Below are 13842 nucleotides of genomic sequence, written 5' to 3' on the forward strand. Positions count from 1 at the left end.
TAAATTAGATACTTTTTATTTACAGTGTAGGTAAAAATTACCTACACTGTCAGGACAGGGAAGGCTTGATGCTGAGATCTCACTGGTAGCTCCTTTAACAAAATGTTCACTCTTATTCAACGGAGTTATTACACAAGTTATTGAGAAATAGTCTATCTTGGTCTCATATGTTTTTGCATCACAGAAAACTGGCATTATGACGCAATATGTACACATTTGAGAGCCAATGTATGTAAAAGGTACTGTACCCAATAAATTATCAACGCATTTGCCTCCATCTTCGTAATATACTTACATTTATCCATTTATCTTTTGAATATTTTTTTTATTTACTCAGGTTGTTGGACAACCAAACTTGTTAATCGATATTGATCAAAGCAGATTCCAAACGAGTAAATTAGTCTCTAATGTAAAAAATCCAGTATCAGAAAATACACTGAAAACACCCACATTGCAGAGTTTTTGAGAAATGCTTCTCGTGACAGCAGCAGCAGCAGCCCTGCTGCGTCCTCGTAACTACGTGGTGTCATCTGTCTAACTGTGTCCTCTGTCTAAATGTGTCATCTGTCTAGCCGTGTCCTCGGATGTCAGCTCTCTGTAACAAACTTTCCCATCAAACGTCATCTCCTCCTTGACGGATTGGGTGTGACACTGCAACCATTTCTTTTTTTTTTTTTTTAGAACCACTATTAGGCTCGCTGACATTCAATTTGAAATGATTTATAAATTTTAAAAAATACACGCATAGAAAAAATTAATGTTTGTAGTTAGTTTGTTTAATATTATGGTAATGCTGAAAAGTAATTGTTTTACAATAGAAATCGGACTCGTAGATTTAATTTTTGCAGCTTTGGTCAGAAGTCTACATACACTCATCCATGCACTGACATGAATAACAAATTAATTTTCTGTTTTTAGTGATTCATTTGAACTATTCTTTGGATTTTTGACTCTGTAATTTGATTTTTCAAAACCAGAACTGGATGCACAAGGATTGGAAAAACATCCACTTTAAAATTCAATACTATAGGCCCAGTTGTAATGTTTGAAAATGTTTTGCTGTTGTATAATCATTCTGCAGTTCACGTCTATTTGTACAAGTCTAAAACAAATCAATCACAGATGACCGCATGTTAGGTTTCTGTCTGATTTTTATCAGACACATTAAAAATGTGCTTGTTTTTTATCAAAACTCTTGCTAAATCATTTTTTCTTGTCTCCCTAAGGTGAAAGCTGTGTAAAATACAAATATGGAGAAACTATCAGGGTATGAATTATATCATCAATAATCCACGGTTCCACTCTCCTCATTATCATGACTTATCAGGTGTAAATTCCTGTTCTTGTTTGTGTTTCAACAAGTTCGGCTGATCTGTCTGAGATGTTACTCGCCGGTACCAAGGAGTCCCACACCAAAACCGAGATCTCCCAGCTGGGCAGAGATTTCTACAAAGGGATCGTCAAAAAGGACGTCCTTAAGGTTTGCTTCCTTTTAAACTGCTGTTGTATGAAATTCTGTTCAAACATTTTCATGATGCTAACTTATAAGGGACCATAGTTATTGAGAAGGTTCTGCTGTTTGTCTCCGCTCTGGCTCATTAATATCATGGTAAGTCTGTGCTTGATTCTAGAGGAGTCCTTAAGCATCTGGTATTTAGATCTTAGCTTTGGAACGGACGTGCCACAGCTACCCAACCACATTCATTTATACATGAATAGTTCCAATGCCAAAGGAACACTTTGGATCCTCTGTGGTAACACCAGTAGGTTTTATATTTTGGCTTAAGCCAGGGTTCGTACTCACATGTCCTAGAATATTTGCGTCTGTATGCATTAGGGGTTCACCGATTGCAGCTTTCTGGCCAATCGCCAATCTGCCAACACTGATTTTTAGTATCGGCAGGTCAGGCTGTTTTTTTTTTTATTATTTTAAACAGACTCTGCCAGGTGTTATAACGTCACAATACAATGTTCCAGTTTTATTTTATTGTAAAACATTGACAATTAAAAACTACTAAACTAACTGAATTAAGACAATCAGTTCCTTTCGTCAGTTTTCAGACAGAGCAATAGGGGACAGTGGCTGATTTTCAGACCTTTGCAGAGGTAGATAAAATTGGGGGATAAGATCGGCTTCACGTGTAAGTATTACCTGATCAGTGATCACCCAAAATTAGGGAGGGCAGGGTTAGGGTTATTAACCCAATCGTGCTAATTGATTGATGTCCCCTAGTATTCAGTCTGCCATGGTGTAAAACAAAACAGTTTGAACTTACATTTTGTCAGAAGGTGTGAAAATAATAATGGAGGGGAAAGTGAAGGGCATGCAGGGCATGTTCAGTCAACACTTTTACTGCTGTTGCCTCTGCAGGTCTTTTCGTTGTATGTCCCAACTGAGCTCTGTCAGACTGGAGGGCAAGTATCTGTGAGCTGCGATGTTCAAGTCTTGCCAAACATTCCCAGTTGGACTTTGGCCCAGACTTTTACTGGGTCATTCTGACCTATCAGTAATCTTTGTTCTAAACTATTCTGTTGTAGCTCTGGTTGTATTTTTAGGGTTGTTGTTTGCTGCTCAAGCTTCAAGTTTCCGCCAGCCCATTATTCAGTATTCATCTTCCTGTCAACTCTGAGTAACCTTCGTGTCTTTGCATAAGAAAAGCCTCCCTGCTGCATGATGCTGCTTTCTCCATGTTTCACCTCGTGGATGGCATGTTCAGGATGGGCCACTCTTTTAGTTTTCAACCTCACATCTTGAGCAAAAAGCTGAATATTGGTCTCATTTAACCTGAGTACTTTCTTCTAGATGTTTGCTGTACCTCTTCCTCATTGTAATTACTTGTTTTACATTTTGCAATATACAAGAAAACCCAGCAATCTCCTGAAATATTAGTCAAACTCTTGTCTTTTCCTTAAGAGGTCTGGTCTTGGTTGTGAAAGAACCGGCATGGAGTAAACACTCCATGCCTGGTTTGCAGTTGTACTAGGTCTTCCCATTTCCAGAGAAATGTTCCTAGGATATTGTTTGTAACCTAAAACGATACTTTCTCTTCCACTGTTGTGAAATCTGATTGAACTACATTGAAGTTTCTGGTTGTATTGGACTAAAATGTGAAAAAGTATAACGTATGAATACTTATGTAAGGCGCAATATGTTACCTGATTGGCTTTTTCTACTTGATTGGGAAATCTGGTATTACTGGCTATTGCTGCTCATCAAAAGCAAGGCAGGCTGTAAATATAATATTAATGTAAACCATGCTTTTTAATTTAGGGTCCCACTTTGGTGACAGTGTAAAAAATTCTGGAAACCATCATCAAGATCGTCTTAGTAAGCCTTGTGAAGGCCGTAGCTGTAATTATAGCAAAGACCTTCATTCAGCTTTTTCCTTTCTACTTCTTCTCACGCAATCAGAAAGGCATAGAGGCTCTGTACTTCATCTATTCGGCCATGGAGGATGAGCTGGAGAGGAACAAAGACCATCCTTACATCGCTCCCATCTATTTTCCTACGGAGCTTTACCGCCGCGAAGCCCTGGCCCAGGACCTGCAGTACTTTTATGGAGTGGACTGGGAGAGCCTGGTGAGCAGAAGACACTCAGCTTCCATGTTACGCCATAGACAGAGTTAGCTTCTTCTGGTGCTCGTGTGTTAATAGTGTGTTTCACTGGGCTTTAGTACACATATAGTGTTGATTTAGTAGATTCATTATTTTAAACAGAACATACAACCCCAGTTCCAATGAAGTTGGGATGCTGTGTAAAACATAAATAAAGACAGAATACAATGATTTCCAAATCATTTTCAATCTATGTTCAATTGAATTCACTAAAAAGACAAGATATTTAATGTTTCAATGGGAAAACTTTGTTCAGCTTTTGCACTTATTCACTCTTTTTGAATTTGGTGCAAAAGTCACTTGTTTGGAACATTTCACAGATGAACGGGTTAATTGTAAACTGGTGAGCGTCATGATTACGAATGAGGGGAAGCGAGCAAGGACCGGGCGAGGTTCACCACAGTTTAGGAACAACATTTCTCATTTTTTCCCATTTCATGATCTACAGTCCATAATATCATCAAAAGAGTCAGATAATCTGGAGAAATCTCTGCTAGCAAGCAGCTGCATTAAAACTCACATCATTTTGTAACAGATATCACCACATGGACTCAGGAATACTTCAGAAAACCGCTGTCAGTGAACACAGTTCATCGCTATATCTACAAGTTCAAGTTAAAATTCTACAATGCAAAGCAAAAACCATATCTATCAAACAACAACCAGAAACACTGGCAGCTTTTTTGGGGTCAAATCTTATGTGATATGGACTGACCCAAAGTAGAAAAGCGTCCTGTGGTCTGATGAGTCCACATTTCAAATGGTGTTTGAAAATCGTTGTGTCCTCCTGACCAAAGAGGAAAAGGACTGTCCAGATTTTTATTAGCGCACAGTTCAAAAGCTAGCACCTGTCATAGTAAGGGTGTGTGTTAGTGCCCATGGCATGTGCTGAAAGGTACACACAGGTTTTGGAGCAACGTATGCTGCCATCCAAGAAACATCGTTTTCAGGGACATTCCAGCTTATTCCAGCAAGACAGTGCCAAGCCACATGCTGCAACAACAGCGTGGCCTGGCACTAAAAGAGTGCAGGAACTAGACTGGCTACCTGCAGTCCAGGTCTGTCTCCCATTGAAAATGTGTTGTGCATTATGTAAATAGGACAATAGAAACCCAGAACTGTTGCTGGAGGTGTATATCAAGCAAGAATGGGAAAGCGTTCGACCTATAAAGCTCTATTAATGAGTGTCTTCAGTTCCCAAATACATTTTACACAACGTCCCGACTTCTTTTGAATTGGGCTTGTATTTCTTGATATCAGCGAGTTCTGACACGGCATAAAAAAACGCATTCTTCTGCGTCAGATAAGCCCGTCCCCAGCCACGACGCTTTGGGTGAAACGGATTCACGAAGTGGGGAAGAAAGACCCGGGGATGTTGGTGGCCCACTGCTATGTTCGCTACATCGGAGACCTGTCGGGCGGACACCTGCTCAACAACGTGGCCAAGAAGGTCCTCAGGCTCCCCGCGACTGGGGACGGTCTCCGATTCTACCAGTTTGAGGGAATCACCAGCCACAAGGGCTTCAAGCAGCTCTACCGAAGCAAGCTGAACGAGGTGGACGTGGAGATGGAGACCAAACTGAGCATTGTGGATGAGGCCATCAGGGCCTATGACTACTCACTGCTGGTGAGTGAGCGGGCACGATGCCTGTTAGCAAATTTATTGAGGGAAAAACATTAAACATAAATGTGACACCGTTATTTTTGAATATGAATAAAATAAAAAAAAATGCATGTATTTTCAGGTCATTGCAGAGCTTGAAGAAATTGGAAAGACCAGCAAAGAGGAAGCTACAGGTTTTGGACACAGTCATGCAGGTGCCATGGGAGGTGAGGGCAAGTGTCCGTTCTCTTCAGGTAATACAGGTAAGAGGTTCAGAATCAATCTAGTACCTCATACATCTGGGTAATGCTATTAAAAATAAAACAGAAGTCAAGTCACGTTTATTTGTATAGCACATTTCAGCAACAAGAACAAAGTGCTTTACATATAAAAGCATTGAAAACAAGCAATAAACATCAAAATCACCAAGCAAACACACACCAAATATGTTGATGAATATCCAAATTACTAATCAAAGGTGACTCTAAACTGGTGGGCTTTAGCCTCGATTTAAAGGAACTCAGTGCTTTGACATCTTTGCAGTTTTCTGGAAGTTTGTTCCAGATCAGAGCATAGAACCTGAATTCTCCTTCTCCATATTTGGTTCCGGTTCGGGAGATGCAGAGTAGACCAGAACCAGAACCTAAGAGGTCTGGAAGGCTGATACAACAATGACAGATCTTTAATGTATTTTGGTGCTGGGCCACTGACATTACACCCTCACGGTTTCATAAACAGGGAAGGTATGAACAAAAGAGCGAATATCAAGATAACAGCAGCAATATGTAATTTTACTGACTGAGCAGCTGCTCTGTTACATTGTCTGAATGTACAAGCAGAAAATTAAAAGTTGTCCTGGTTTCAGTGTCTTGAAGACATGCCTGTAGCATACCACCTGCTGTAACTGAGTTGATTTGTTAGGATTTATGGATAAATAAAGCTGGTTGTCATAAATACAACATTGAAACTGCATCCCATGCTGTCTGATAATGTCACCAAGTTAAAGCATAAAAAATAAATAGAATTAGCTCTGAACCCTGCGGTACTCCACAAGTAACGCCACTGTTCCTGTTGACTGCACCTGCTTCCTTCTTTTTAATCTCATATCTTAACCTATTGAACTCTGACCTCCATCTCCTCCTTCTCTGTGTGCAGCTGCCGGCGAGAGCGCCACCTACCTCAGCCACATACCCAATCAGCTGGCTGTTGCCGCCCTGGTTGCCATCCTTGCTGGCTTCACAGCGTGGTATTCTCTGAGAGCTCCTTGAGGGAAGAACTTGGTGTCGTTTCATTGCAAATGGAGCCCAGCTGCATTAATTTAGTGTTAGCACTTTAGGGCAGTTTTTTTCATTACTGTGGATCATGTATAGCTTGGCTTCCAGTATTGCAGTTAGGAATGAGGAAGCTTTTCTGATAATATATGCATGTTGTGTAAGAATTAAAATGCTTGCATCATGTATGCCTGCAAACAGTATTTAGAGAAGCTTCATCCTCCAAAGAACATTGAAACACTGAAACCTCTAGCAAAAAGGCTAGTTTTGTTTTATATCAATATACACTGAGGCTGAAGATGCTCTGTACAAATGTGTATTTGTTAAACAATAAAAAGTTTTAAATGTCATAACAACTGCTCTTGGATTTTTATCGCATACAGTATAGCTTTCTCGCATAGGTGGGAGGCTTCAGATAAATTTGTTTAAAACTCCCGTTAGCCTTTTCCTTCTTTAAGTTGCAAAACAGACTGGACTGGAGACTCAGCAGTGAAGCTTTCAACGGGAAGGGACAGAGCAGAATGGACCTCTTGATGAAACTGACGTCCTTCGGTGTTCGCAGCAAAACGCTGCAAATCTTTGATAAGTTTGTTATTGAGAGAGTCAACTCTTCTACTGTCATTTTTTGGGGCAGCAGCATCAGAACCGGAGACTTTTAAAGGCTCAACAAAGGCTGGAGATTTATGGAGCAACGGAGGATTTATAAAAATCAAGGAAATTATGGACAAACCTGTGCAGCCTCTTCAAAAGAGGCTTCATCAGTGCTGCTGTAATACAGCTTGATAGGAGATCCATCTTGCCCACAGCAATCAGCATCTTCTCTTTGAAGGAACTTAGATAATATGACTTACAAAATGTCCTTCATGATCAGTAAAGTATTTCTGAATTAAATCATCATAAATTATGTAACATGGGTTTTGTACCGATATTTTAAGATTCTACAGGGATACCTTGCTCTTAAAGTTTTACAAACATTTTACCATGGCTGACTGGCTTTAGTTGTACATATAGACATGTTTCAAAAATCCAGAAAATCTGTTTTTATTGGCGTGTTTAAGATATCTTGCAGAAACCTGGTTCGAGCTGCCAAATTTATTTACTGTCGATTTGATAGACACATCTTCAGAAAAAGTGCATTCAACTTCATTATCATCACTCTTTGTACAATTAAGAAAAACAAAATAATATTTTCTAGACTTGTTACTCCATTTGTATTAGCCGATGGTGACATTTTACCATTATTCATGCCATACATTCATTCTCAAAACTTACCTTGGTGGAATCGCCACTCACAATATGGCGGACACGCCGGAGAGGCAACAAAGTGATGCATCGCGTCATCTAAACTTCTTCGCTGAAACTCATGATTGGTGTAGCTTTTAACCAATCATCTTCTTCCTTCTCCTCGGAAGGCAGGCTGCGCACTGAGAAGGTAAACAAAGCTTCTCAATTTCATATTTTCTACAAACCACGCTAGGGTGAATTTCACGTGATGGGCTGTTAATGAATGAAAGTTACTTTTTGCACAGTTTTTCATATTAACAGACTTATTAATGTGCTCTCAACATGACCTCCAGTGACAGTTTTGTAACTGTCCCCCAAATGTCAGGTGCTGGTCATGTTAACCCCACTACACTCCAACAGTTTAACACAATAGTGAGGGAATGCCAAACAACTTCATTATCACACATGTATTCTACAGGAACGACACAATAATTCCTCACGGCTTATATCAACCTGAATAAACTGCAGCCGTGTAAAACGACACTCAGGAGTTCCTTTACCGTAATACACCACATACAGCGCATCCAAGATGTAACCTAAAGCAAGCTGGTTGTGTCTGTTCACTTGACTGCAGTAGCATGTAGTAGGTAATAGTAGCATAAGATGTCCTGAAATTATTTTAGCACAATTTGACTGTTAGTTGGGTTTTTTTTTAAGATCTGTAATTCAGACTTTAGAGTTGTGAAATCACATATTTAAATGTTATATTATTATATTCCTGCCTCAATAAGGTGGCAACTCTGAAAACAAGAAAAGATGGATAGCAATTCAATCTCTGAACCCAAATCCAATGGAGTGAAGAAAGGAGGAGCCAGGATCATTGTGGATGACAATGATGAGGGTCTTAGGTAAAGACCTAATGGGGCCTTTCACCTGAAATACCTACTCTATGGTGAGATGTTTGAAGTGTTAATAACTGTATTTTATTTCTCTCTTTTTCAACAAGTCCAACCGACCTGTCTGAGATGTTAGCCGAGGGCACCAAGGAGTCCCATGATCGAGCAGAGAACTGTCAGTTCGTCAAAGATTTCCTCAGGGGTCACATCATCAAGGATGTGTTTAAGGTTGACTTTAAAAATACACATAATTGACATGTTCAAAATACACAGGGCCCTATGACTGAAAATGGTCGTACTTTCCTTTAGAACATTATCCGATTTTTTGTTTTGTTTTTTTACCACTTCTGCATGTACTGTAAATATTTGCATTTCAGATAGAGAACCTATTAAAATTGTCGTTGCGTATGGTTGTTCTGAGCTATGTGCAAGTTTAAATACCTCAAGCTCCATAAACTGGTTTACCAAACAAACATGGAGATCAATTCAAACATCTGAGTTTTGGAAACTCAGCTGTTTTGGTCCATTTAGGGAGGTGTGAATGCGCAATCAAACTCTGGTTCGCCTTCACACCTAGGTCTCGGTTCAGTTGAAAGGAACTATGGTGTGGTTCAATAGTGGACTGCAGACTTGCTTTTGCTCTTGAAAGAATTGTGGGTAAATACAACCAAAATAACTGCGCAAGTCTCGTGCTAGCAGGAGAAATTGGTCGTGGTCTTCTACCAAAGACGAAAGAGAAATCCTACAAGCGCTAAAATCTGATATCACTCCATTTTTGTTTATGTTTTGTGAAGAATGAGGTTGCGCTCACGTCTTTTTCAGAGGTTTTTGTAATTTCCTTCAGTGATTTTTGGTACAGCACCACCACAGGCCATGAGGTGAACAAGTTTTTCAAATGTTTGGATAATTTGTCACAATGCAGTGCGAAAGTGAAACGTACCACTTTCAGTGTAGTAATTTTGGTCCCCAGTCAAACCTGATAGTATGAATGAAAACACGCAGAGTTTAAAGCAATTGTGCGCTTCTTTTTTTCTCTTTTATATTCAGAGAGCCACAGCGGCTTTGTACTTTGTCTATTCAGCGATGGAGGAGGAGATAGAGAAGAATAAGGACCACCCTCACATAGCTCCAATCTATTTTCCTGCGGAGTTGCACCGTCGTGAGGCCCTGGCCCGGGACCTGGAGTATTTTTATGGAGCGGACTGGGAGAGCCAAGTGAGCACAAAGCACAGTCATAGTTTACTCTCTATGTAGTTTGTCACATTGTTTTCATTAATTCTCTGCAACAAATTGTGTTGCTGTCAGGAAGCTCATGACCAATGAAAAGCAAACTTGTCATGGCGGCGTTCTCTCCGGCAGATCAGCCTCTCTGCAGGCACCAAGCCCTACGTGGACCGGATCCACGAGGTGGGAGAGGCAGACCCGGTTCTGTTGGTGGCCCATTCCTACACCCGCTACATGGGGGATCTCTCAGGAGGACAGATCCTGAAGAAAGTGGCCCAAAGGGCTCTGAAGCTGCCTGCATCGGGAGAGGGTCTGAACTTCTACCAGTTTGAAGGAATCACCAGCCACAGGGGCTTCAAGCAGCTCTACCGCAGCAGGATGAATGAGCTGGAGCTGGACCCGGAGGCCAAACAGAGGATTGTAGACGAGTCCAATAGGGCGTTTGGATTCAACATGATGGTGGGTGAGCAGGATGGGTCCAATAAAGCTGTAACTAGAAGGTTGAAGTTAACATGGGGATTATTAATTCTTTAATCAGGTGTTCTCAGAGCTTGAGGAAATTGGAAACACCATCAAAGAGGAAGTCCAAGAGCAAGTCTTTGGGCATGCAGAGCTCATTCAAGAAGATCATTTCAACAAGTGCCCGTACTATGCAGCTAAAATGGGTAAGGTGCCTTTGCTGTTCTTTAGTGTAAATTATCTTCTGTGTCCTCCCCTCTTGTTCTTCATTTTTTCCTTCTTTTCTTTTTGTGCCCATATTTCTGGCCCTCCTTGTGTCGTTTATTTATTCCCTTCTTCAGTCCACACACACTATATGCCTTACATCCCTTTTTAACTTCTGTTTCATCTTCCCTTCCTTGTCTTACCTCCTCTGTTTTACTTCCTTCTTTGTGTTCTACCGTTCCTTCTATCCTTGTTCCACACATACTTAAAGCTTGGCCCCTGTAAAAATATCTGTTATATTTTCAAATGGCTTCAGTGAAACTCAGAACTCTCAAAAGTGTCTAAAAATGTCTGCATGTTTTAAAGCAAATGTGTAGGAACCTTGTAGGAATGTTTTTGCAGAAAGTTAACACTGCATATCACTGAACGCACCGTCTCCATGGTAAACCATGATGGCAGCATCATGCTGTGGAGATGGAAAAGTTAAAGGGCTATTGAATGTTGACAAGATAGTTCAAAGTACTAAACAATGTGTGTCGATGTGGTTTGATTAGATTTATTGTTCGACCCAATGTTGGATGACTAAAACAGTTGTTTCATTTTTTTTCTTGGTGGAAGAACTATTATATAAACACTTCTTATCTACTTGACATAATTGAACTGTCTGTTCTCCGTGCCTAACATTCCCCCTCTCCTCTGTACAGCTGCAAATGGGAATCCAACCTATGCGCTCCAGTTAGTCAAGACGCTTGTGGGTCGTCTGCCCTGCCAGGTGGCGCTGGCGGCCTGGGTTGCCATCTTTGCTGGCTTTACAGCCTGGTACCTTCTGTAAGCTCAGGCAACTTTCATCAGCCTTTAAAAAAAGTTCAGGATAAAATGGCTGTTTAAACCATGTTAAATTTAGTTGTGTGAACTCAAGTTATTTTTTTTTTTTGCTTTTTTTTTTTTTAGCAACTTCACATGTAGGACTGGAGTTAGTCTAAAAATATATTACATGTCACGTGACAGTGAGATCTTCCTCCATGGTGCTTTGCTTTTTTTTTAGATCCTGAATTCTGTGGGCATACAGTTATGAGAAATTTGTGAGAAAAGCTAAAAGTTTAAACTTGTGACATATCATCCAAAGTCATAAACTGTATTTAATATAAAGTAGCTGTAGAGTAATGGAGAGTGTTATGTTGTTTTAAAAAATGCTCTGTGCAAATGTGTGTGCATGTGTAAAAGTAAAAATCCTTAATGTCACTACAGTGGCTCCTGGGTAATATTTACAGTTCATTTCAAATCTTCTGCTTGTAATCCTTCAGACAATGAAAGCAGACAGAATCTATGAAAACATTCAAAAGATAAAGTAAAAGAAAGCTTTCCTGATTTTTTTTTTCTTTTTTTTTGTTGCACAGTCAGGAGCAAATAAAGTTGAAACTTTTCAGTCAGCAGATATAAGCGTTTCACCTGACGCAACTTAATGACGTAGCTCCTTTGAAGCGCCAGGGGGCGCTGTTTGCCCACATTTAGGCTACTTGAACAAGAGAGCGGAAAAGCACGGACTGGATGCTGCTGGACTGACAAACACCCGAACGAGTCAGTGTGAATGTTTCTATGTTTCTATATCATGTTAAAAACGTTGCATCCAATCAGTCATTTGCTACTGCAATATTACACACAATAACTGCAATGAGGATTGCATTTTGATATATTGTGGTGCTCTACCTGACGGCCGAGCCCAATTGCTTTGTTATTATTCCAAAAAGTGCAAGAAGACTTTGTTGAAGTTATTTTTTTTATAGAAATAAAAACATACACACTATTTCTTAACAATGGTGAGAGACTGATAGGATTTCTAAGTCCCCAAGAATTTTCATCTTTATACTATTTATTTTCAATAACAGTCAGTGCAAACAATATGCGTGATTGTACATTCATTCCATTTTCATCAGTCCAGTCCTCCTGTCCTATCACTTATATAAGCAACTATTGAAAACTTCCGAAAACTTTCTCAAAGCCTTGTTTATCTATGACCCGTCCAAAACGAGTGGAGAAATAAAACGTGTCTGGACTGCTGTATCTCTTCAGTTTCAGTATAGTCTCACTTGCAGAGTCTCCAGTATCCGCAATGGTCATAACGTCTGACACAGGGAGGTAGATGTCTTGACGCTTGCCCCAGAAAGTGAGGTGAGAAACTTTGAGTGTGGTTAGGGACGGGTCCAGGTACATCATTCCCACAACTCTTCTGAAGAGATGACTGGCAATGTAGAGCATGCCACCAGCAAAAAGCGCAATCCCAGTTGAGTAGCTGACTAGATATAGGGAGACAATTCCTTGGAAGTAGAGGAAGTACACCGGGGGTAAGATGACCAACGTAATTGCAGTCTGAAACAGCTTGAGCCTGGACACAGCTCTCAGGAGCCTAATGTGAGGCATGATGTAAATCATAGAGTATTTCTGTGTTGATAGGTCAGAGTATCTGACCAGGGTTGTGATTTTTGGCGTGAGGGTTCCACGACAGCTCTGAAGGAGCGGAGTGTGAGCTGAACGAGGCTGAAAACAGCCCGAGAGAAGAAATGATCTTCTGGTGCAGGTCAGGGCCTGAGCAGTGAACCTGGTCAGAAATATTGGTCTGATCTGTGGGAAAGAGACATTTATTAGAAGAAAAAAACAACAACTGTGTAGCCCAATTGTGAAAATGCCCGATTTAAAGCAAAACCTTCTCAAATGTACAATAATCCGTGTAACCAAGGCTGATTTTTAATTCTCTAAACCTTCAGGGGGAAATTACTCGTTTTAGTTGACTGTCAACATGCACTCATTTTACGTTATGGTCTACAAACATTAAGACAAGAGCTAGATAAATTATGAAGTATTCGGTAGAAAGGCAAACTTTTATGTAAGCTGCACTTGTAATTATGAATGAGATGCTAACCTGGAGCTAGCTGATAAACTGGATTTTACTTTTCGTTGCTAATAAAATAATATTATTAAAATAATATAAATATCTCACCATGATGCTCATCACGACTGACGAGTGTAGTTTTTTTTTTTTAAGAAAAATTAAAACAAAAGGAGAAGTGACCAAAGTCAACCTGAGTATGCTAGGAGCATGCTAATATGAAGCTAACCTACAGACCGACCCGGAAGAGTTTAACAAAACAAGCCGTCTTTGATTATCCAAATATTTTTTCCCTTTACGGCCCTGCGTAAAGACATAAAGTCAAAAGTGTATTCGACGTTATCTGCTTTATTACTGCTGCCATTATTCCATATATAAAATAACATAACCGACTAGCGCGGGTATCACGGAAATGCTAGACTGCCATATCCGCTGGGAGGTGCAACCTGAAAGTGTTCCGC

The 13842-nt window shown here is 40.2% G+C and overlaps 3 protein-coding genes across 3 annotated transcripts; 2 read left to right on the forward strand and 1 right to left on the reverse strand.

Moving 5' to 3' along the window:
- Positions 1–1223: 1223 nt before the first annotated feature.
- On the forward strand, positions 1224–6834 carry LOC106912148 (heme oxygenase 2-like). The gene is made up of 6 exons (XM_014978982.2): positions 1224–1267; positions 1363–1480; positions 3413–3580; positions 4920–5243; positions 5362–5482; positions 6375–6834. The coding sequence occupies exons 1-6, from the start codon at positions 1251–1253 to the stop codon at positions 6485–6487; spliced, it is 861 nt and encodes a 286-aa protein (XP_014834468.1). The 5' UTR covers positions 1224–1250; the 3' UTR covers positions 6488–6834.
- A 1041-nt stretch (positions 6835–7875) lies between these two features.
- On the forward strand, positions 7876–11739 carry LOC106933949 (heme oxygenase 2-like). Its single transcript, XM_015013534.2, has 7 exons — positions 7876–7922; positions 8506–8622; positions 8721–8838; positions 9658–9825; positions 9970–10293; positions 10373–10499; positions 11202–11739. The coding sequence occupies exons 2-7, from the start codon at positions 8531–8533 to the stop codon at positions 11327–11329; spliced, it is 957 nt and encodes a 318-aa protein (XP_014869020.2). The 5' UTR covers positions 7876–7922; positions 8506–8530; the 3' UTR covers positions 11330–11739.
- A 517-nt stretch (positions 11740–12256) lies between these two features.
- tmem186 (transmembrane protein 186) lies at positions 12257–13831 on the reverse strand. The gene is made up of 2 exons (XM_015013535.2): positions 13493–13831; positions 12257–13116 (listed from the first exon to the last, which is right to left on the reverse strand). Exons 1-2 carry the CDS (start codon positions 13502–13504, stop codon positions 12466–12468), a joined length of 663 nt encoding a protein of 220 aa, XP_014869021.2. The 5' UTR covers positions 13505–13831; the 3' UTR covers positions 12257–12465.
- Between the last annotated feature and the right edge of the window lie 11 nt (positions 13832–13842).

This window comes from Poecilia mexicana, unplaced genomic scaffold (genome assembly GCF_051168715.1).
Source record: "Poecilia mexicana isolate PSO_F unplaced genomic scaffold, ASM5116871v1 scaffold_2, whole genome shotgun sequence".
Classification (NCBI taxonomy): domain Eukaryota; kingdom Metazoa; phylum Chordata; class Actinopteri; order Cyprinodontiformes; family Poeciliidae; genus Poecilia; species Poecilia mexicana.

Bases quoted from the DNA above. Each gene is read 5' to 3' on its own strand.
- LOC106912148 (XM_014978982.2), top strand. The intron at 3,581-4,919 runs GTGAGCAGAAGA...CTTCTGCGTCAG, and splicing joins GAGTGGACTGGGAGAGCCTG to ATAAGCCCGTCCCCAGCCAC. The intron at 5,244-5,361 runs GTGAGTGAGCGG...ATGTATTTTCAG, and splicing joins CCTATGACTACTCACTGCTG to GTCATTGCAGAGCTTGAAGA.
- LOC106933949 (XM_015013534.2), top strand. From the start codon at position 8,531: ATGGATAGCAATTCAATCTCTGAACCCAAATCCAATGGAGTGAAGAAA. The intron at 8,839-9,657 runs GTTGACTTTAAA...TTTTATATTCAG, and splicing joins TCATCAAGGATGTGTTTAAG to AGAGCCACAGCGGCTTTGTA. The intron at 10,294-10,372 runs GTGGGTGAGCAG...TTCTTTAATCAG, and splicing joins CGTTTGGATTCAACATGATG to GTGTTCTCAGAGCTTGAGGA.